The sequence below is a fragment of the Nomia melanderi genome, chromosome 14, assembly GCF_051020985.1.
Source record: "Nomia melanderi isolate GNS246 chromosome 14, iyNomMela1, whole genome shotgun sequence".
In the NCBI taxonomy this organism is placed as follows: Eukaryota; Metazoa; Arthropoda; class Insecta; order Hymenoptera; family Halictidae; genus Nomia; species Nomia melanderi.
In genome coordinates, this window is record NC_135012.1 from 6,578,923 (window position 1) to 6,601,321 (window position 22,399).

The following is a 22,399-nucleotide window of genomic DNA, read 5'->3' on the forward strand; positions in this document are numbered from 1 at the left end:
GGCGGGGTCGAGGGGATCGTGCGCCGGAGCGCGAGCGCGAATGCGAGCGAGAAAGAAGCGCGTCCGCTGGGGCAAAGTGTTTTCTCGCGGTCGCGTCGCATCGGCTCGCATTCCGGGAAGACGATCCTTGACGAGCGAGAGCCCCCGAAGACGCGGTTACCCGAGTCACATATCACCACGTGACGTCCTCAGAATTTCGCATCCGAGGAGCGCATTTAGATGCAGATACGCCCGCGGACGCGGTTAAAAAGACCAGGCCTCGGGTAGAGGTCCGACGACGACGACGACGACGACGACGAAGACGACGACGACGACAACGACGACGACGAAGACGACGATGAGCCGCGGGAGAAGCGCGAGGGGCGAGGGTGGCGAGGGCGAAGGGACGAAAAAGGGAACGAGCCGAGTCGCTCGACGGAGAGTCGTTCCGGCGCGAGCCGAACGGCCGAGGACGAGGAGAGGATGAAGATGAAGGAAATGCGAGATGAAACGGTCAGATACGGGGCTCGAGTGCCACGTGCGAGCGGAGCAGACCTTTTCGCCGGAACTCCGGACACGATCGCTGCCGTTTCATCGGCTCGTGCTCGAATGAACTCGCCCGTGTGCGCCGCGACCGGGGTAGTCCGGGTACAACACGGCCGGAGAGGACGCACGGCGGATCGGACGCTAACGATATACGAAGGATCCTCTTTCGGAAGCCAAATTTCTGTCGGACTCCTCTCTTTTTCACACTCCAGTCCTCCGAGTCGGTTATCTCTCTGCCGGGGGTAGGTACCGTTAGTCTCGCGCGGCTAGTTCTCTCCGCTTGTTTTCCGGATCCGGCTCGTGTAAAGTCGAACCAAATATGCCTTTGCTTGGTACGCTCTCGCCTCTAAACACGCGAGCACTCCGGCTGTCGTTCGATCGACAGCTCATTGTATTCGTTACGCCGGTTTTACGGGGATCCTCGAGTAACACGGAAACTAGGACGAAAACCTTGTACCCGGCGCTGGTCGATGCATACGAATGTCCTTCTGGCCGTTCCCGAGGCGGGAAATGATTTAAATATCCCGTGGAGCGGGTCAATCTCGTCGACCCGGCTGCTTCCATCTCCGTGGAGATAAATCGCTTCGCGTACCTACTTCTGGCTATTGCCGCGAGCCGTTTCCTCGGTGTTCCCGGTGGATTACGGTGTCCTTTCGGTCCACGGCCGACGTATCGGCCGGCACCGCATACCGTCGATAATTTAACGCTTAACGAGCCGTCGGGCATAAAGTACACGTCGAACGGCGCGGCCCGTTCGGTGTGTTTCCCAAAATTGTCCCGTCATTGTTTATTGGACTTTCTAAACGTTCCTCACCTACGCGCAGCGCTCGGTTACACGACGGCACCGGGAAACGGACCGGGAACCGGCGATAAATTTTTCCGGGATCGAGATCGGAGATCTGGCCACAGATCGGCGTTCGATCTTCAATGAAATTCCAGAAAATTACCGTTCCCGTCCCGGTTGAGAAATATCTTCGCGCGCATCCACTCGAGCCCGGTACACATCGAGTGGAGGAAACCTACGCGCCGCGACGAGCCTGCTAATAACCGGGCAAGGAGGAACATCGTTTCTCTCCCCTGGTCGTCGAAGATGGAAATGAGGTAAACGGGGTGGGCCGGGAAGGACGCGGGCTGGTACGTTCGTCTCTCGATCGAGAGACTGGAAACTCGAGCATTCTCAATTAATTCAAGCGGGACTTTCCACCCTCTTCCCGCGTCTCGTTCCTTTTTTTCCATTCCTGTTTTGTTTAAAGTCTTCGCGGCGGTCTTGATTCCCGTCAAGGACGAGGGAGGAGTGCATCGTGGCCTTTCGCGAGGTCCTGCGGACGAGATTAGCGGTGCGAGCGACGAGGAGAGGATCGAGGAGAAATGGAAAGAGGGAGAGAAACAGCAGAGTATCTTCGGGATCCCTTTATACGCGAGTTTCGAGGCTCACCAGGAACGCCATCAAAGCGGCGTCTCGCTTCGCCACGCACGCCAACCCTTTTCCCCATCAGGTTGTTCAAATACTCCGAGCTAATTCTGTTTGGCTTGTTTGTTCTGACGCTGTTCGCCCTACGGTCTCCTGTATATTAATAACCCCTAGACTGGCCGTACTTATTACGCAGGGAACTTCGGACTCCGATCGGGCAACCGGGACGATTAGAACGACGCTGGAATACCATAGAACAAACTATCCACCCCTCGACGATCGTACTTCGATGCTGATTTCCCGATTGGCGGATTTAATAGGTTCGTGGTGGATCGATGGCGATTGACGTATTAACTGTTGCGTTATACATTATGATGTTTTTTGTTTAAATTCGTTCAATGTTTACTAATATTTTTTTAATAGTTTGTTTGTTACTATCGATTAATTAACGATCATCCAGCATTAGTTTCGATACTCGCAACCGAACGAGTCTTGCCAGATGAAAATGAACAATTCTTGCAGCGAATGTGTTAATGAACCGTTCTTATCCGTTCGTTTGCCGAAGCCCAGAAGAGATTGAAGAGTCTAGCGCACGCGAGGATCGACTTATCGCGCTAAGAGGACAGGTGGTTGGCCGTTGAAAAAATTCGTACCGAACAAGAATCCCGTAATCTCGCGAGCGGGGAGCGACACTCGATCGAGCTCGCGAGAGATACGCAGCAGCGTCGTTAATCCCCGTCCGAGGAAACTGATTAGACCGACTTAGGGACCTCTTTCCCGAAAGGCTCTCCTCGATCAGTCTTCGCGCGACTCCCCTCGTTGGAAAAACCGTCGTTTCGAAGCGGATCAAGGAGCCGCTGGCCAACTTTAAGAGGATTCCTCGTCCTTCGCGGGATTTTTCTACGATCCCGAGGAAACGGAGACGTTTGGGACGACGGATTCCCGGCGGGAGACGTAACGCGCGAAGGTTGACTCCGCGGGAACGAGGTCCTCTATCACGCGGAGGAGAAAGACCGTGTCACGAGAGATCGAGCCGCAACGGCCTTCGATCGACACGAGAGGATCCGTGGAATCTGTGGGGAGAGGAAGAGAGAGAGATTGAGAGAAAGAAAGAGAGAGGCGTTCCTAGAATCCTCGTGCGTTCTCGTTCGCCGGGTAATCGCGAACGCAGGAAAGCGGCGGATAATCGCGAATAATAATACGCTTCGCGATTAAGCACGCTCGTAGACCACTTCGTAAATATTAAAACGAATCGACCGGGAAATCGTTCGGGACGGACGGCCGTTGATTATTTACGCCGCACGATCCGTGAGCGCCGCTTCCAATCGCGATGACGTTCGGCCACAGTCATCCGACTGGCCAGATCGCGATGAGCTAAGACCTCGAAGAATTTCAGGGGTAGCCGGCGAGAGAGCGGGCTGTCTTTACCGTCCGACACCGACCGGATCGATTACTTTCTGTTTTCGAACGACGATCGACGGCTCCTAGGCTTTCATATCCGATCGTCGAATCGGCGTGAGAGGCAGCTGGCGAGTTAACCGAGGTGTCCGACGGAAGAAGCGGCGGCTGACGATCGGCTCGGGGATCGAGGGGGAGATCGAGAGGCCAAAAAGTTATCGGGTCAGTTCCCATCGGGAGGCGCGGACCGTTCGCGCGAGGTCCTTGAGACAACACACGCCCGGGCGAAAACCACGAGCACATATTTGGACGTTCCACTTCCGCTTCTCGTGCCTCGCGCACGGGCAGACACGGACAGAAGAGGTGCGAAGTGAACTCGAGTACTCGAGGATGAGAGAGCGGGCCGGTTTTTCTCGGCTCGTTTCAGGGAAAAAAATCGAGCTTCCGTGCGCACACGGGCTAGCTAACGCGGCGCTCTCCCTCCAGCGCGGTCCCTTTTCCCGCGAAGGGAAGCGGAGGACGTTTAGCAGCTAGAAAAATCAACAGCAGCCTCAAAGAACCTTTTCAAACGGAGCGTTACGCTGCTCGATTAGCGGCACGGCACTAACGATCAACGCCAAAAGCCAAGGGGAAAAGTAGACGAACACCGGCGTTCGATATCCTTTCGGTCGATGGTCCAATTGCAGCTCTTCCTTCCTCCTTTTTCTTTTTCTTTCTTTTTAATACCGCCCAGCTCAAATTGAACGCGAAATAACGAGGTTGATCGACCACCGGCGGGGTTTCGCTCGCGATTCAGCCGGTACAGGTGGAACGATCGTCGTTTAATTATCGCGCGAACCCCGAGTTCCGCGCGACGCGACGCGACGCGCGCCCATCCGGGTCTTTATCATCGGTTATCGATCGTCATCTCGATCGTAAAATCCCTAACGCGTTTCACGGAGGTAAGTGGACGAGGAGGACGAGTACCGGCTGAAAAGGTGGCCGGTGGTCAACGTTCGAGGCACTCGAACGGTCCCGGCCGACGCGTAAAGCGGTTCAGACAGTTTATCAGCGTGCATCGTGTGCCGAAGCCGAGATATCCGAGGTTCGACACCCACGTAGGGTCGCCGGGAGGAGTCGCCGGGTTGGGAGTGAAATTTTCAGCGGCGCTGGTGCACACACGCACACATGCACACACGCGCGCATCGCCCGCTCGTATTATACATGCGCGCAGGAAACTATACGTCCTACGACGTTTAAATAAACGCATCCTCTCTCTCGCTCCGTTCGCTCCTCTCCTCCCTATCCGGCGGCCGTCTCTCTAATTTGTCCGTTCAAACAAAAAGCAATTTGTTACCCAGCGGACTGACTCTTGGTCCGGCGGTGCGCGAGACGAGAGAGCGTAGAGAGAAAGGGAGAAAGCAAGAGACAGAGAGAGAGAAACGGAGAGAAAGAGAGAGAGGGAGAGTGAAAAGCGAGAGCAAGATGAAAAGAGTAAAAGAGCGCGAACGCGCGCGCATCAGAGAGAGAGGACCAGACGAAGAGGGAGCAAGAGGTGCTGGCCGGTCGGTGGTGAAGGAGGTGGTGGTGGTGGTGGTGGTGGTGGTGGTAGTAGTGGTGGAGGAGGAGGAGGAGGAGGAGGTAGTGGCTGATTTAAACCTGTCTGGCGGCCCGCTGCGCGCTTAACAACTGAAAAACAAACATGGCGCCGAGAGAGCGCACTGGCCAGCGGGAGCCCACGTATGCCGCGCGCACCGAGACCATAAAGTGCTTCTGGTACCCCCGGAACCCGCTGTTCTCGCTCCACCGGGTCCATTTTGTCCCCTCGGACACCACTCCGTGGCCAGACAACGAGATTTTTCCCTCCGCCAAAAAGGTGTCGGCGACTTTCGGAATTCCTTTTTTCGTTTTCGTTTTGCGAGATTTCTCGCCCAGGCCGGCGCGGCTCGCGTTCGCCAGGCCAGAGCTCTTTTGCGGCCTCTTAGCCGCTCCGAGACCACCTTGAATTCCCCGCACGAGCGCCGGCCTGCTTCCGACGCGATCGCTGAATCTCGCGCAATCCTCTTTACGGCGCTCTCCACGAACGACATCGGTTACGGAAGTGGGCCGAGTTGGTCCGCGTCGATTGCGATACTCACCCCTGGGGTGTTGGCTTGCGCGCCGAATGGATACTTCGTCCACTCGAGCTTCTCCTCCTGTGTCGTGTCCAAGAGAACAACTGCAACAGAAAAAAGAAGGCAAAAGTTAGATGACGTGGAGATTACGTTGAGAAGTAAAGTTAGATTCTAAAGATCTCGCCGCGCGTTCCGGGGAAAACTGGATTCGTCGCAGGGGTGGCTGCGACACGACGACGTAATTTTATCAGAGAGGAAATCGCAGGGGTAAGAAATAAATGCGTCAGGGGGACGAATGCGGAATGGTATGCGGGCAATCGTCGGTCAAGGTGATCCCCCGCTACACGGAAATCCGCGTCGGTGTATCGAAACGCGTGCTGGTGGTGCGCCGGCAAAGATTTTACCGTAAAAAGTCAACGTTTCGAGGAGGATGGGGGAAACGACTCCCTCTCAAAATGGCGGATCCTCGAGACCGTGCTAAAACACCTTGCTTCTCGGCGGCTCTCGTTCTCGTCCTATACGAGAAGGGTGAGAAAGCCCCCGGCGGAGGAGGGGAAGAGAGAAAACCGGGAGGAGAAAGAGTGAAAGAGGGAGAAGAAGGGTCGGTCGCACGTATCGTTGCACACGCAACACAGCCAGCAGGTTGTGCGTCGTGTCCTGCGACACGTTTGTAGTGGTGGTCGTATCGACCGGCTCTCGGCTGCTGCCGCTACAAACCCACCCTCTTTCCCTCTGGCTCGCGGCGTCTCCCTCCGATCCACGGCTTTCACCCCGTTTCGGGACACCTCTTTCCCTTTCCCTCTCTTCCTCTATCTATCTTTTCCTCTCGTTCCCGCCAGCTCGACCGCTCGCAGCCCGCGCCGCCCTGCACGTTCCTCTTTATCGTCCCTCCTTGTTCCACGGTGTTCACCACCGCCGTGCGGCGCTATCGGTCCAACCCTCTTCACCGGTCCTCTCCCTTCCACCCGCGATCGCCTCTCTCTTCTTCCCCCGCGACTTCAATGACCTCTCTGCTTTTCTACGCATCGGTCTTCCTTCGTTTCACGCGACGATCACCCTCCTCTCTCCACCCATGGTTCACCGTTTCACCTCCCACCCTCGGGCTGTTCCCGTCTCTTTCCGTTTTTCTCGATTACACCGGCTGGCGTCCTCGTCGCACGGTGTTCAGTAGTGCCACGCAGCTATCAGCCGCGCCGCCCCCGACGCGCGAGCTTCGTCGTCGTCGACGTCGGCGTCGTCGCCGTCGTCGTTGTCGTCGTCGTCGTCGTCGTCGGCGGCGGTGGCGGCGTCGTCGTCGTCGTCGTCGTCGTCGATCCCTCCCCAGACTCCGGGTCCTTGAATTCCTAGACCAAAGTACCTCGGCCGACGCGGCGCGGCGGGTGCACGGCTCGCTCACCCCTGCCGTCGGATGGAATCTCAAAGGTGAAAACTGCGCGCTGCAAAATCCATCCGACCCCCACGCCCTTCGCCTCCCCCAACGCCACCGCCGCGCGCCCACGCCAGCCTCCCGTGTCCCCGTCAACTCTTTGCCATCGTCACTACCCCTATCTACTACCACCGACTGCTTCGACGAGCCACGCAGAATCCCAGGGGCTCTCACGCGTACCGCGATTATCCGACCTCATCGAGACACCGTCGAAACACGGGGGGTGCTGGCGAAAATAATTGTCCCGCCGCCACGCCGCCGTCTCCGTTCCTAGCGCCACCACCACCACCACTATCACCTGGCTGCCTATGCCGTTTCTTTCTCTGGTCCCCGTCGAATTTTCGCGGCGACTTTCCCGCCTCGTTTCAAAGGGGATGCTGCACCCCCCGCGGTAATTACGGGGACAGCTCGCGACGCGACGCGACGCAACAGAACGCGGAATAATTCCGTTTCGTGCGTTCGCGAATTCTCCGTGGATGTCCAATCTTTCGTCTCGTCTATGCCGCAATGGGAAAAGAAAGAATTGTCGCGATTTGCGTATGAAAAGAGTTTCCGGACGGATTCCATAATCTGTTGCTTTCAATCGAATCTGCGATATCCAGAGGACTGGGAACGAATAGCATGCACACGGTAATGTTCGAGCTGTATAATCCTGTGGGGCGGCAATGTTACGTGGGCCGCGGGTTGGACATGCCTGGTCTATGCGATCAGCCACGCTGTTTCTGATCTACGATAAGGGGACCAGCGATTCCACGGTTCGAAATCGTTCGAGGAATTCCGTGAACGGTGTTTCGTAATGGACATACAGGTATCCGTAAATTCTCGCGAATACACCCTCGACCCGAACCCACTCGAGCCGTCCTCCTCTAAGTCGTCTCATTGTGTGTAATGGGCTTTGCAGCCCGCCGGCCTAATTCGAGCACCCTCGAGAAGTACTCCGAATATATCCAAGAACGCGACAGCGCCGCCGAATTCGCCAAGTAAGATCCAAGTTTCCCTTCCGCCACCTCGGCTTCGATAAACTTCCGGAAGCTTACGGATTGACCCGCCTATATCCTAACCCGTCGAGTGGATTTCCGCGAGGAATGGAATCCTTCCGCCCTGGGAAGGAAACGATCTGTATTGTTCCGCTCCGCGACAGTGGAATATCGATAATTAGGGTATCGGCGTATTCTAGTCACGATTGGAACGAGGAGTCCCACGGGGAGAGGATAATTCGCGAGTGCCTCGTCTCCGCGACTGGTTCCGCGAGGAAAGAGAAAGTGCAGGCTAGATGCGGCTGGTCCGGAGATCCAGCCGTAGCGGCTTCGTGCGTGCGACACGTACGTTATGCCACTCGGTCCGACACGTGTCACGAGACGCGAGTTGCTCGTGTACCGGCCCGGCAGCATAGGAATTCCTCGAGAGCGCGGGGAAAGAGGTGGAGAAAGGTCGAAGGGTGGTCGAACTAGCCACCGGATACCTGAAGGAAAATCGAACGCTAACGAATTGATATTGCCGGAGAATAGCGTGCAACTTTTGGGCGTTCGAGACTCGAACAAGGGGCGAAGATTTTTCCAAAGGTTGTAGCGCTGAGGGGAGGGATCGACGAGGCGTGTCGTGTGGTTCATTGGCTGACACATTGGCCCGAGGAGCGGCGAAGAGATTGCCGGTATCGTCGCGCGAAGGGACGAGTCGTAGGGTCAGCATCGAATTACTATTCCCAGAGGGTGTTTACGGGGAAGCGGAAGAAGCGAGGGAACCCGGTCGCCCGTTCTCCTCGTGAAAATGACGATACCGTCCTGACCGTCCGATGTTTCTTCTCCCGATGCCTCTCCTTAGCTACCCTCTCCTCCCTCGATCCCTCGCCACGGTTCCACGCACTACTCGCGGCTACGTAGGAGCGCGCACGTGTGAGTAACCGGTGTACGACGCGGTCCCGTGAGACGTACCAAATTTAAATTTCAAATTTGGAGCGTGTCGCTGGGTGTGACGGTATGCATAGCGTTGCCTGCCGGCTCTAACTCACTCCACCGATCCTCCGTCTTTCTTCTCTTCGGAGTTCTATGTTCCTCCCTCTCGGCCGCCTCTCTCCCGTTGCTCTCTCGCTCGCCGTATATCCGTCCATCTGACGGAGCTCTCTTTCTCTCCCCCGCCTCCATTTATCCGTCTACCTATCTTCCTTCCTGGATCCTCTTCCCCACGGATCGGAAGGAAAGACCGCGAGCGAACGAGTGCGCGGGATCCTCGATTTTTCATATTATTCAAATGAGAGAAGAGGAGCTCTCATAACCGGGCATCGATATGCGCCGGGGAACGGAGAAAAAATCGGAAACTCCTCGGGTCTCTTCCGCTCGGCCGGCGGGAAATCGTCGCCGCGGCACAATACCCTCTCGAATCCCCGCCCTCGAGGAGCAGAAGCGATACCAGGAGATCGACGCTCGAGTGCCACGAAATTCTATGGGGGGATCGATGTCGCCGTTCGACGCGAGGAGATCGAGGACTCGATCGAATCCCCCCGGTCCCGGACGTCTTATCGTGAAAAAACCGGAGCTCGATTTCCAATTATTCTTGCGCAAGAAGGAGCCGTGCTTTCTCCGGGACCGTCTCCCGGTCCCACCGTCTCGTCCCGATTCCGGGCCACGAGCACAATGCGTCTCCTCTAATCGGAGACGATCGGCGAGCGGACGCGCGCGCGCGCTCGTGCACGGTACCACCGACGCGACAGCCCGAAAGAAACGAGAATGCCCGGTTCGACGATAAATCAATAGCCGAGGTCGCCGAAGGAGATGGATGAGTGACGTAACGAGCCTGTTCTTACCGTACGCTTGTAAGAGAGGTCGGCTCTCGCGCGTATGTATCCGAGGGACACGATTGAATCGGCTGCGCGAGCGAGCGAGCAAGCGATCCGGCCAGGAGACCAACCCGGGGAACCTGTTGCCCGATCCGAGCAGACGAGCGGCTACTCGAAGGCGATTAAGATTACGATTTCGCCTCCTGCGCGGCGAGCGCACGCACACCTGCGCGCTCCTGCCTCGGAGAATCGAGAGACGATCGTTCCCGGACCCGATCTTCCTCGATATAATGCCCCGCACCCGCCAGCCTCTACATCGCTGACCGGCTGCCATTCACTGGGGACGAGCCGCGCCGAGCGAGATTTTTAAATGTCACGATTTACGGAGTTTCGGCCGAGATAGGAACTGAAACATTGTAACGATCGGCCAAATTCCGAATTGGCCGGATCAGGCCAATAATCTCTGTCGCGCAGGGATCTCGCGGAGGAAGGGAATCCGATTCGGTGAGGAGCGGGCGGCTCCGATCGAGCTCGCCGGAAATAGGTTATTGCCGATCTTATCTCGCGACGAAATTTACGCTTCGCATATAAGTCGAGCAAACCTGGCGTCGTCCCTGATTCTGGTCTTATCTCCCTCTCTTTTTCTCTCCCTTTCTCTCTGTTCATCTCCGTAAAGACGAACCCGTCGAAATACGCGCGTTGCGTGCTTCCTCGTCGTTCGAACTATCGGGCCCTGCCTGCTCGCCTGTCTCCCCGCGATCGAACCCCGTGTAAATCGTGGACGATTCAATCTCTTAAGGCGGGAATGCCGTTTCGGGAAACATCGTTGGCGTAACGAGATGGAAGGAGAGGCTACGTCCGAAGTATTGAAAAGGCTCGGGACTACAGGAGCGATTTGATCGATTGTGCGGATCGATTCCGTTGACCAGCCGGGGGAAGAGGTCAAACGAACGACTCGCGACGGCTCTTATATCATTCGAGGCGAGAGGAACGCGCGCGCGTGTGTTCGATCATCGACGCTGCCAGGCCGACGATCGAGATCCGCGAGTTTCGGATCGACGGAGATGGAAGCGAGCGAGACGAAAGCGCCGAGGGAAAGGAGACGGAGGAAGAAGAAGAGGAGAAGGAGGAGGAGAACGAGGACGAGAAGGGGGGACGGTCGGTGAGAGGAGACCACCTACGATTGTGGAGTGCGCGGCCAGCGAATATCCGACGGTGTACGTTCCCCGACTTTATTTCGGCTCTAAAAATGCCGAGTCGAGGATCGTCCTGACACGAGTGTCGCGCGGCTCGTCTTTTTCCCGGGCCGAGCCGGGCTCTCCGCGCGAAACGTCGAACCTCTTTTCCCTTTGCAACGAACGCGCGACGCCTCCGTGCCTTTGGCTTAACGGCCTTCCAATTTGTCAGGATCCCTCTTCCCGCTTCGCCTTTCTTTCTCTCGCTCTCCTGCCCTCTCTCCCCACCGCCGTCTTTTCTTTCTTTGCCACCCTTTCGTTCCTTTCTTCCCTGTCCCCTTGCCGCCCTCCTGCTCCAACTCCTACCCCACCTCCACCACCGCCGCCGCCGCGCCACCGGGCCCCTCCCCTCACCGTCAGGCTCCGCGAGCTCCGTTCTCCTCTCTTTCCGCCTTGTTCTCTTCCTTCTGGCCTGCGAGAGGGGCTCTTCTCCTGCTCGCTCTCCTCCGGAGCCGACATATCCTATCGCACCTCGAACCGTTCACCAGGGTGTCGTTGACCTATCGGGCGCGCTTCGACCGCGGGCTCCAATCGTTCGGGTCTCACCGTCAAATTCGTGCATCGACGAATTCGAAGCGGCGAACCGTACCGCGATAGAGATCCGGCTCTTAATTGTCGGCTCGTAGAACGGACGTAGAGAGAGATGGACTGAAAGAGTAGAGAGAACATCGTTGGCACGCGGCCCTCTCGACTCCTCGCTCCTAATGACGGCTCTTGAGATCTTTTTAATTATGCTCGCGATCAAAGATTCTCCCTCGCTATCGGTCGCATCTCGAAACCCGGCTCGTCCGTTTCGTCTCCGCGGAACCGTCCCCGCCGTTCCGCGACCACCGCGTTATCGATCCGAGATAAATCGACCGGGAGAGGACGTCTTGATCGTCGCGACCGCGTCCGAGGAGAAAGGATTTCCGAGGAGGATCACGTGTCCGCCAGGACGTTGAGCCGTGGGAGGAATCGGCCGAATCACCCCGAGGTCCCGTCGAACGTGGAGAAAACGCGCGAACGAGGGGGTGGAGGAGGGCGGCTGTCCGTGGGAGCAGGTACGGGGCGGCGGTGGAGGGCGAGGAAAAAATATGAGGTGCTCGGAAACTTAACCCCAGTCTCCGTTCGCTGCGGGATCCCGTGGGCACTGTGGCCACGATCTTTGGGTCCAACTGGGCGGCACGGGGAGCCCAAGGGAACAGATGGAGGAGAGAACGGGTGGAAGAAGCTCTGAACGCGCAGCTCGGCCCACGCCGCGCGATGGGCCAGCACGCCAGCCATCGCTGGAATTACCATTTACATAGCGTTATTATGTTTGTGCATAATGTATGTACACATGTTAAATCAATTATTTAAACAATATGGGGGTCCCGATGCTTGGTTGGGGGAGGGGGGCTGGGTGGGCCGGAGGCGCGGGTGAACGGAGAGATACGGGAGAAAGAGGATGAGAGGAAAAAAGAATCTGGATACTGCGTGTCCACGAGATGTTAGATTACCTGGTTTGCCTCATTCTTTCTCTCCTACCTCCGCGAGCGAGCGAGCGAGTGCGTGTGCGTTCCTTTCTCTCAGTTGTACAGTGTCACGGATCTTCAATAGAACTGGACGAAAATCATTCTTCTAACTATCATAAAATCGTTTAATTTTTATGTAAAATTTGTGGAGACGGTTTAAAGCGTGCGAACATTCGTTCATGAAGTAATTTGATTAAGATTTATAGCCTCGATACCTGCTAAAAATTGTACCTTATGTTTTAAAGTCTATTGGTAAGATATCACTCTGTTTCATGTTGGATATTTCTTCCAAAAGTATGTATATGAAAATATAATAAATAAAATAGTTTCTGACTATGTATTGAATGTTTTTTCATACCTAAGTTTCATAGGAAAATTTTACAAATTGTGCCAATGATAATTTGGCTTGTTGGAGTGTATTCGGTACTTCATTTCCCACAAAATCTAACAATTTTCAGTTGCCGAGAGTTGCCGTTTGTTACTAAGAAAATGATTTTGCCGAAGGAAAAGTGTCCGAATCTTCAGACGCTGCGAATACTGATTCAATTATACATATCCACATTATTAATTTGAAAGAACACATTTAAACTAATAAACGATATACATATCGTCTACATATTACATCATTATACTAACTCGTACCGTATACAGAATTATAAATAGTCCAAAATATATTTAATCGACAAGAACAAATTAATTTCTATAGAAATAAAATTCCTGCTCATGTATATACATGAACAGATCCATTGATACATTTCTAAGCATATTAATTACTAACTATGAAAGATTTGCTTGTTTTGAATTTCGTCCAGCTAGATCGGCGATCCGTGACACTGTGCGACGCCCTCGTCCTTTCTCCCACCGCGCGCCGCCCGCCGCGCCTCACCATGCTCTCACTCTGTCTCTCCGTCTCTCACCGGTTCTCGCGAGGCTCTTTGCATATGGATCTTGAATTTCAATTGTGCTTTTCAAGTGCGCCACCCCCTCCTCGCCCCCTCTCCCTTTTGTTTCCCCCGTGCGTCTCGGTCGAACTGCCTTCACCCTCACCTTTATTCCCGCCACGCCGCGCCGGGCTCGCTCCGCTTCTTTCCCATTCAATCCGGCTGTCCTCCGAGCGACAGAGACGCGCGAAGCGGCAGACAACGCGATGAGCAGTAACGAAACGCGAGCACGAAAGCGCGCGTCCCGGTCCCCCGAAGAATGAAGAGCACCTAACGCGGAAGGGTGGCGAGCACCGCGGCGGCCGGCGGGGGTGTTCGGTTTCAAGCCAACTACGTTACAGTGTATCATACTTGAATAGCGTTTAGTCAGCGACCATGAAACGCGCTACGACCCCGTGCGCGTATGCCGGCTAGTGATATCAGGGCTTCGAACTGTTTCGACTATGCATCCGTGAGGCGAAAAATTCGAATAGTTTCCAATAGAATTCGGTTCATTCCGACGCTTGAATATCTAGCATGTCTCAAATTCAAGCTGAGTCTCCGTTCAGTGCATAGTCCGACGGAGAAAAGACTTCGCTTCTGTTAAAAACTAAAAAGTCGGGGTGGCAAGAAGACTCTGGAAGCGAGACCGAATGCGACGAAATAAGATGTAACGATAGAAAATAAAATTCATAGTGACGCCAACTTCATTCTCTATCGTTAAATCTCACTCCATCGCGTTCAGTCTCGCAACCATGAGTAGAATACCAAGGCGGAATAACATTTTTAGTGAAAGTGTCCTTGCCTTCCTGACTCTTTAGCGTTTAGGACAACCGAAGTCCTTTCTCCGTCGGAATATATAAAAAATGAGGCTAAAGTTTCGAATCCAGGACCTTAGAAACATTCGAGAGGGTTATCGAATCCTATTCGCTATTCCTTAGTCGGATGTTTTGAAACTGGGACTCAAATATTCATCGCAACACGAGTCATCGTTGTTTTACAAAGCGAGTCTCGAATCTTCGTAACCCGGTGAAATTCTGTAGAAGGTGAAACTCTCGGTGGGCGACGGCGACATCGATCATTCGCTGGAGCGGAGCCAAATCATCCGAATACTTATTTGTTTCCGCGCACCGGGGCCTTGATGTACGTTCCTCCGGTCGGGTAAATAAAACTGTTTCGTGACGTTCGTTCGCTCGCTCGCGCGCCGGATTCTCCTCCTCCGGCACCAGATCGTAAATTCGCTGGGCGGCGTTTAGCGCGACTATCCGGCGACGATGCTCGGCTGACTTTTAATTTATCCCACGCCACCATTCAGCCTCTGGAACCGTTCTCGTCCTCGTCCTCGTCCTCGTCGTCGACGCCGTCGTCGTCGTCGTCGTCGTCTTTTCTGGGCGTTCGCGCGAGCCGCGCGTCACCATTCTCCGCATTAGCATCTAAATCACCCGGTGCGAGAGAGTTTCGGGAAAGAATCGGCCGCGACGAAACAACGGCAATCAAATTCATTAGCTTAAAGAGGCCGTTCAAAGGATGGCGGGGCACGGGGACCCGCGCGTCGACCTAAAAGTCCACCGGTCGCGAACAAAACGAAAAAAAGTCAGGCATAGATAGTTTTTTTGTCGAGCAATTTGCGACGTCTACCTGGTCCGACGCCGGCCCCAAAAATACCGATCGTTTTTCCTTTCGTCTTTCCTCGAACGTTTTCACGGACCCCTCATCGTCGATCCGAGGCATTAGCATGGAAATTAGCATGTTCCCGACCGCAATAATCAAATTAATCGTCCCGGAACAACCGAGCGGTTGTTATCAACTCGGTCCACGAGACAAAAGCACCCGGATCATCCGGCCTCCGTCCCCGTTCCGCCCCCCCCCCCCACCGGTTCCGCCGTAGCTTTTTTTTTCGCCGTTCGATCCGTGTCTTCCCAACTCGTCAACCGGCTATAAATTCCTCGTTATACCCTCGGTCGTGTTTTAACGCTTTTTTTCCCCGGCCGGTACATCGATTCGTCGAAGCGATCGCGATGGAAATCACTGGAAAATTGATAGACCAGCGTCGGCCGGCGCGCAGAAACCTTTATTGGAAATTTATGCGGACCAGTAATTCTACTATCAGCGATACTGTTAGGTATTCCAGGATCGTTGCGCCGAGCCGAGCTACGCCGATATCGTTTCGCGGATTATACGGGACACGGGCGCGCGAGTTAATTAATAAAATGAGCGGCGGGCAAAACTATTCCGAGTCCTGGTGGTTAGCCACGGGGCCGGCCGCCAGCCGCCATCATTCGTGCCGGTTCGCAACATTTTCCCGCGATCCGCGTCGCGTCTGATCGCCGATGCACGCTTGTGCCCGTTTCCAGCGAGTCCATTTGTCGGCCACCTGTCCGATCGGCAATTTATGCCGCTCGGTAATTTCACATACCGAGAATATTAGCCATCGACACGTTCCTCCGCTACCAGCGCGATCGAGACGGCAACTCTCGATCGCACACGCCGCAGCGGCGTGCTCGATCTTGCGCTCGAACGCGTTGCCCAGAGAAACACGAGGACAAAGACGCGGAGAGTTCAAGACGAACGGGGCAGAGAAGGAGAGAGGGAGGAGAACCTATACCGTCTTACGCGCGACGACGACTCACACAGAAATCCGTGTGTCTCGGAGCAGCGGCCGTACGTGTTCGATCCGCACGCCGGTTTTCTCTCTCTCCTGGCTCGGCGTGTATACACACCATACACTGTGCGCGACCGCGATTTATCTCGACCGGTTAATGCGTTCCGGGAATCTATTACTGGCCTCCCAATATTATAATTATTTTATTAGCGGGTCACTCATTATTCTCCTTTTTACGACCGCCCGGAGTGATTACGATTATTTTTCCTCCCCTCCCGGCCTCCGCTATCTGCCACTCCTCCATTTTTCTTTCCCTTCCTCGTTCTTTCTCAGGCGGATCGTTTCGTGCGCGTCCCAGCAGAGGAATCAAAAGGCGTCCTCTCTGGCCGCGCGCCGCCGACGTCCGAGCGAAAGGTATACCCGCGTAATCGAGCCTCGCCACTTTCTCGGGGACAGCGCGGGTTTTGTCCGGCCGATCGCCGCGGACAGCTCATCGTCTCCGACTTTTATCGTTACGGTATTAACAGTAATGGTTCGCCGAAGAGCCGTGACTCACAGGGACACCCTGTCCGTGGATAACGAGCGGATAAACAATTTCTGGAAACGCGAAATTCCGATGAACGGCTGCTCGGAGAGGATCGATCCGGTCGTCGAAGGCATCTCGATTCCTTCGAGGAGTCGTTAATCATCGCGACGAGGGCGACGAAGACCGGAGAGTTCATTAGCAAAGACTTCGTAGGAAATATTTGCGGGTTCGCCCGGTCCTTTCTCCGCTTTGTCTCTCTCCTCCTCTCTCCGCAGCTACGTTCCCCGCCCCGGCGACCCCCGTGCTGTCGGCCGGCTGGCAAGAATCTTTTAATTCCGAGCGACGGGGCGGGGTATATTCCCGCGCGCGTTGTTAAGCCGGAGATTTTACGACACGATCCGAAATAACGAGAAACCTGAGTCATCCGCGCGCGCATAAGTTATCTCGTTCCGTTTCACATTCGAGTTTACCATTCAGGGATCCATTTGCGTGACCCCGGCGATCGGCGATCACGTTCGCGGAGAAAAGTCACGATCGTAATCCCGCACCGCGGAGGGACCGGCGTCGCGCGCCCCAGATATCACGTCCATATCGCGCGCCTTAATTCAATCGCCTTTCTCCGAGCGGCCAGATCTTTTTTTTCCCTCGTTTCTCTGTCGTTCGAGCACGTAGCCGCGACCTAGACGGTCGAATTGAAAATAATTACCGCGGACGACGGAACGCGGCCGAGGGACAAGATGAATCGGGCTGCCACGGGGACCGCCTGTTACGATCTCACGAGGATTACGAACATTTGCAATTTGCTATTCGCGAATCACGGCACAGCGGACTACGAGCTGGAAGGTGGAGCAGGAGTGCGGTGGAGGAGGAGGCGGGGGGACGGAGATCGCTCGTTGGCCCTGTTCGCTCGGGTATTATCATAATTGAAAAATATAATCCGCGCGATGCTATCGTTCGCCGCGTATATATGCATGAATTCTCGCTCCTATTACCTCGGAGCGGGCGGCACGTTCTTTTTCCTGATTGAACTTCCGGGGTGCGCGGGGACATTTAAAAACGTCGATCGTTGGTCGCGCGATGAAACGTTAGAGCGGAATGAGATGTCGGGAATTCCGGAGTCCGGTGTTTCAGCGAGCCTTTCCCGGTTTGATTCCGATAGCGGGCGAAACGAATGAGAAAATATCGGCGGAGCGACAGACAGAGTCGGGTTCCGTTGTCGCGGAAATTCGCCGCAGGCAGAATCCAGGGTTTCTGCGTTGCTTGGCGTGTACCCGTAAACGCAGGCCGCCTGCATCCTAAACGCGGGTCCATTATGCCGCCTTAGAAATACATCGGCGCGCACCTGCGCCCGACACGGCCACGATATCAAACTCGTTCCGAAGCGCTCGCGAGACCTTCGGCGTACCAGATCTGGACATTCCATTTACTACCGCGGAGAGGCCGAACCTTGTACAGGCTTATTACGTTCTCGCGCTATCTCTAATGTCTTATTTCCTGGGAAACTCGCTAATTTTCCCTTGGCACGGCGCGACACGGGAACGGGCCGCACTGCCGGCCACCGGTCTCTTTGTTCTTTCCGCGGAACATTGTCTGCGTACGCTCCAGGGGAATCATTAGATCTCGGGGGGAAGGGGGAGCGGTTACCGCAATCGCCGCGATCCCTCGTTTATCATCAACTTTTTAATCCGCGGTATATATTCCGTTTATACGGGCCGCGGCTCATCGCGGCAACGAGGAAATCGCCGGGGATCGCGACGCAAGTTCCGACGCGCGAACGAAAAGCGAAACTAACGGTAGTTGGCTGCTCATAAAAGCCACCAGCAGGGCTAATAGACCTATACTGGCCGCGTTATAGGCTGCGTAGGGGGAACGAGCGAGGGACGAGGACTCTGGGGTAGAGGTGGCAAGAAGCGAAAGAAAGGAACGCTTTATCTCGGGAAAGGGAAAATTTAGGGATCCCTTTTACCACTTCTCTCTCTCTCTCTCTCTCTCTCTCTCTCTCTCTCTCTCTCTCTCTCTCTCTCTCTCTCTCTCTCTCTCTCTCTCTCTCTTCCTTCTCTTTCGCCTGTATTCCTCTTGTACGGCAGTCTGCCATATTATCACCGGCCTCGAACTACCTGTATTATTAATGGTCGCCTCCGGACACAATGGGACGAAAAACAGCCTTGGGTTATCTCGCCTCGTAAAATTCTATTGGCTGTGACGTGTACCGGGAAACACACTGGCTGCTCTCGTCGGTTTCTTCGAGTATTTTCTTATCTCACCGCGAGTTTCTTCTTCCTCTCCCGTCCGATACACGAATTTCCCGCGGCCCTTTAAACCGTTCACCGAGCTCGGTGACCTCGTGGCGAAAGCCTGGCGGTCTTGTTATCCAAGGACGCAGACACCATGAATCGGAATCGGCGTGCTCTGGCGAGAGAGACCGATAACGCGGTACCGAAGTGACGCGATACTTCCTGGGAGAAGTCTTATCCGGGCATCGTGGAACGATAATTCCGAGGATTCGGGGAACAGTGACTCGCCTGGCGGAAAAGGGGATCGACGCGATCGTTTCTCGATAAGGGAGTTATCGATGAAGCGAGGCCGGCGAGCGGAAATCCGAAAGAGGTATAGACAACCGGGGAAAAACGGAAGAGAGAGTCGGGCGAAATCGATGGATTCGCGCGGCTTGAAATATATATTTCGGAGCAGACGAGCGAGGAACACGGCGCGGGCTCGGCGTGTTCATTTATCGCGGGCGAAAGAGGAGCCGTGGGAGAGGCGGAGGCCGATAGAGAAACGCATCAGCCGCGCGGCGCGCCGTAGAGAAAGAAATTCCCTTCCTCTCCCGTCCTCCTTCTTCTTCTGGTTGTCGCGCGCGCGGATGCGGCTGCCGGATGACGGAGGGAAGTCACAAATTTTTTCATTAATATGCAGCGAGACACCCTCCTAACTCCCTTGCTCGGGAAAGGTAATGTAGTAGTAGCAGCAGGGGTAAAAAGGGAGAAAATGCAGTCTGGCGAAGCGCGCGCGCGCGCGCGGGCGTGCAAGCGAGCGGGGCCGTGTCTGCCGCGCGGCCCCGCGTGTGGGTTACGCGTTCGTGAGAGCCGCCAGGGCACGGCGTGGGTGTAAGAGAGAAATAATGGTCTGCTAGGAAATGTAACCAGCCGACGCTCACGCCCTCGTCGCGACGCCTCGAGAGACTTTACGGGCGGCGGAGGGATCGAAGAAAAGCGGGCGAGAGACAAAACTGGATAAAAGGGGCGGCGGTGCGCGGCGAAACGGGGAAACGGGGGTGGAACGGGCACGGGGACGGAAAAACGGGGTGCGAACCGGTAAAGAATACCTAACGCGGAACGTTGTACCCGATATCTGCTCGGGCAAACGCGGCGCCCGCGTTCGGGGAACGTTTCCTCGCGTCCCTGTTATTCCTGCCCGCGGATCGAGGTGTCCGACCCGTGAAATATTCTGCGCCTTGGGCTTCCGTGGAAATTAAATTCCGCGCGAATTCGACTACTCGAGGAATACGGCTACGGTAAACGATATTAAAAACTCCACCGACTGCCGGCACTCGGCGTTGTTTCGTGTAGGCGGAACAGAGGTGCCGGCGGAAGGAACTGTTGGCCCGACATCGATCTTCCCCGCCGGGGAAGATCGACGGCGATCCTCTTCCTCCAGGGTCCGAAGCGACTCGGGATCGGAGCCAAGGAAAGTTCTCGCGAGCGGGATCGCGCAAATTCTGGCGGTAAGGAGAGCTCGAGAAAGCGAGAAACACGTAATACGGGCTCTCCTCCTCGATGCTCGTCGCTGGCTCGTACTTGGAGCCCCGCTATTCGAGAGGCGTTTTACTCGTCGGCATACCTAACCTCTCTATATATCTCTATACCCGTCTCCTCCTTTCCTTATCCAGCCCGGCCGCGCCGCTCGGCTTCGCTCTCTTTCTCCGCGGCTCTCCCTCTCTCCGTCCCTCCTGCTCGAGATTTTTCTCGGCGATTAAAATTTATGCTCACTCGTGTTCCCGGTGCGTGCATATCGCGTTTCGTCTCGCGCGATGCTCGTTTTGCGCCGGGTTACGCACACGCCCAGCATCGCGGCTCTTTTTCTCCGCGTTACATGCCCGCGCCTAACAGAGTGCCTGCCCGCTCGCTCGCTCGCCTGCCAACTCGCCTGCTAGCCTGCCAGCCAGGCTATCCGCTCGTTCATCCGACCCGGCGGTGTACCTGAAATTGCGGAGATATCGGAGGATCCTCTTCCGCGGCCGCGAACGTCCATAGGAGACGAAATTCCCGTGGAAAAGCTATTGTTTCGCGGTTCACCGACAGAAAAGCGACCCATCTCGGCGGCCGTCTGGGACCCAGCGGTTTCTAACCGACCCGTCTAGCAATAAACTGCGATCCGGGCTGAAAGAGGTACCGGGGTTTCCCGGGATCGCTTCGAGTGCGGGACAGAACGGCCGAAACGCGCTTTTTTCGACGTTTCCACGTGCCCAAAGGATCCCATTTGCCCCCGCGAATCGAGTCGCCGCAGGACGGACGGGCGGATCCCGCGCAAAGGGATCGACCTGATGACGAGGCTCCCTTTTGTCGATTGCACGGATTGTGGCGTCTGCGGCGGAAGCTGATGGCTATTGCCCCGAAACCAAATAAGATTGGCATTAAAAGCGAAGGACGCGGTTATGTCCGATCCGGCCAGGCCGGCTCGTTTCCACTTCGGGGAAATATTGATTTTTAATCGGGCCAGTTATACCGCACCTTTGTGACCCGGTGGGCGAGCGAGGCGAGAAACGAATATTGCGCGCCGTGGCGAGCGGAGGCATATCGAAAAATTTAAATGGAGCCGGACGAGCCGGGGAAATATCGGGACGCGGGAACTCGTTCGAGTTCGAAACTGTGAAACGCGTCAGAAAAAGACCGCGCTGGTGGAAAGAAAGAGAGAAAGGCAAAGAGAAAGACAGGGCCAACAGGGAGAAAGAGGGAGAAAGAGGGACCGCGAATAAAATACAATCGGTCTCCTTTGGGATTAAGGTAACTGTACCTCGGTACTGGCGCGGTACCGCTTCGAAAATTCCTGCGGAGGTTCGAGTAACGATCGGGGGATCGCGCGGCGCGTCCGGAGAGGAGAAACGAGAGAGCGAAACGGTCGGCGGTTTCCTCGCGGAGAATAGTTCTCGATCGGAGGGCGGCGACGGGATCGGTCGGAATTCTCTCGGCGTCCCGTTCTCGGCCGCGTGTCTCCGTCTTGTTCCCTCGCGAGCCATACTTCTCTTCGGGCTCGGTCAATGAGAGTAGCCTACATTCGTCCGTGTGATCTTTCGCTCGCGCGGACGCGAGCCAGCCAACCAGCCAGCCAGCCAGCCAGCCAGCCAGCCAGCCAGCCAGCCAGCCAGCCAGCCAGCCAGCCAGAGTACCAGCCAGCCAGGTACACGCGTACAAACGCGTACACGCACGGACTTACACACCTGGCCGTTTGAGGAAACGCGAACGCGGAGTTGAACGGTGTCGGTCGGGTCTGGGTCCGTCGCGCGAGCATCGACGCGCGGGATCGCGTACCCGTAGGCGCGTACAAAAGGACACGGGCTCACGAACAGGCACACGTACGGCGGTTCTCCCGTGAGAAGAGACAGCGGAGCGCACGCAAACACGTCGCGGCTCGGCTCGGCGCGGCGGCGGCGGCGGTGGCGGTGGCGGCAGCGGCAGCAGCACGCACCAGAGGGCCCCGTGTGTGCTTGGCTCCGTCTTGCTTTCTCTTTCCGGCGTTCCTGGCTGCCTGCTTGGCTGGCTGGCTGGCTGGCTGGCTGGCTGGCTGGCTGGCTGGTCGACCGGCCGGCTAGGTCTTCGTCGCTCAACCGGCAGGGGGCAAGTTTCAGTCCGTCCTTGTCAGCTCGATAGGATGCTGCCAGGCTTCGTACGACCGGAGCCTGGACCTGGAGTAGTAGGCTGTACAGGTATGCACGCGGTGGGCTGGCCGGGCATTCCTGCGGCGTTGCCGCGTCTCTTACTCACCGTGGCCCCGTGGACT

The 22,399-nt window shown here is 55.9% G+C and overlaps 1 protein-coding gene across 12 annotated transcripts in view; it reads right to left on the bottom strand.

The window, feature by feature from the left end:
• The window catches only part of Eph (Eph receptor tyrosine kinase), a 108,242-nt gene that overhangs the window by 44,085 nt on the left and 41,758 nt on the right, over positions 1–22,399 (bottom strand). For all 12 annotated transcript variants that reach the window (XR_013000018.1, XM_076373647.1, XM_076373642.1 and 9 more), the window contains exon 3: positions 5,452–5,531. Coding sequence is in view for 11 of the 12 variants with exons in the window: in XM_076373647.1 (XP_076229762.1) it covers positions 5,452–5,531 (80 nt within the window). In the remaining variant the exon portion in view is untranslated. The remainder of the gene's footprint in view (positions 1–5,451; positions 5,532–22,399) is intronic.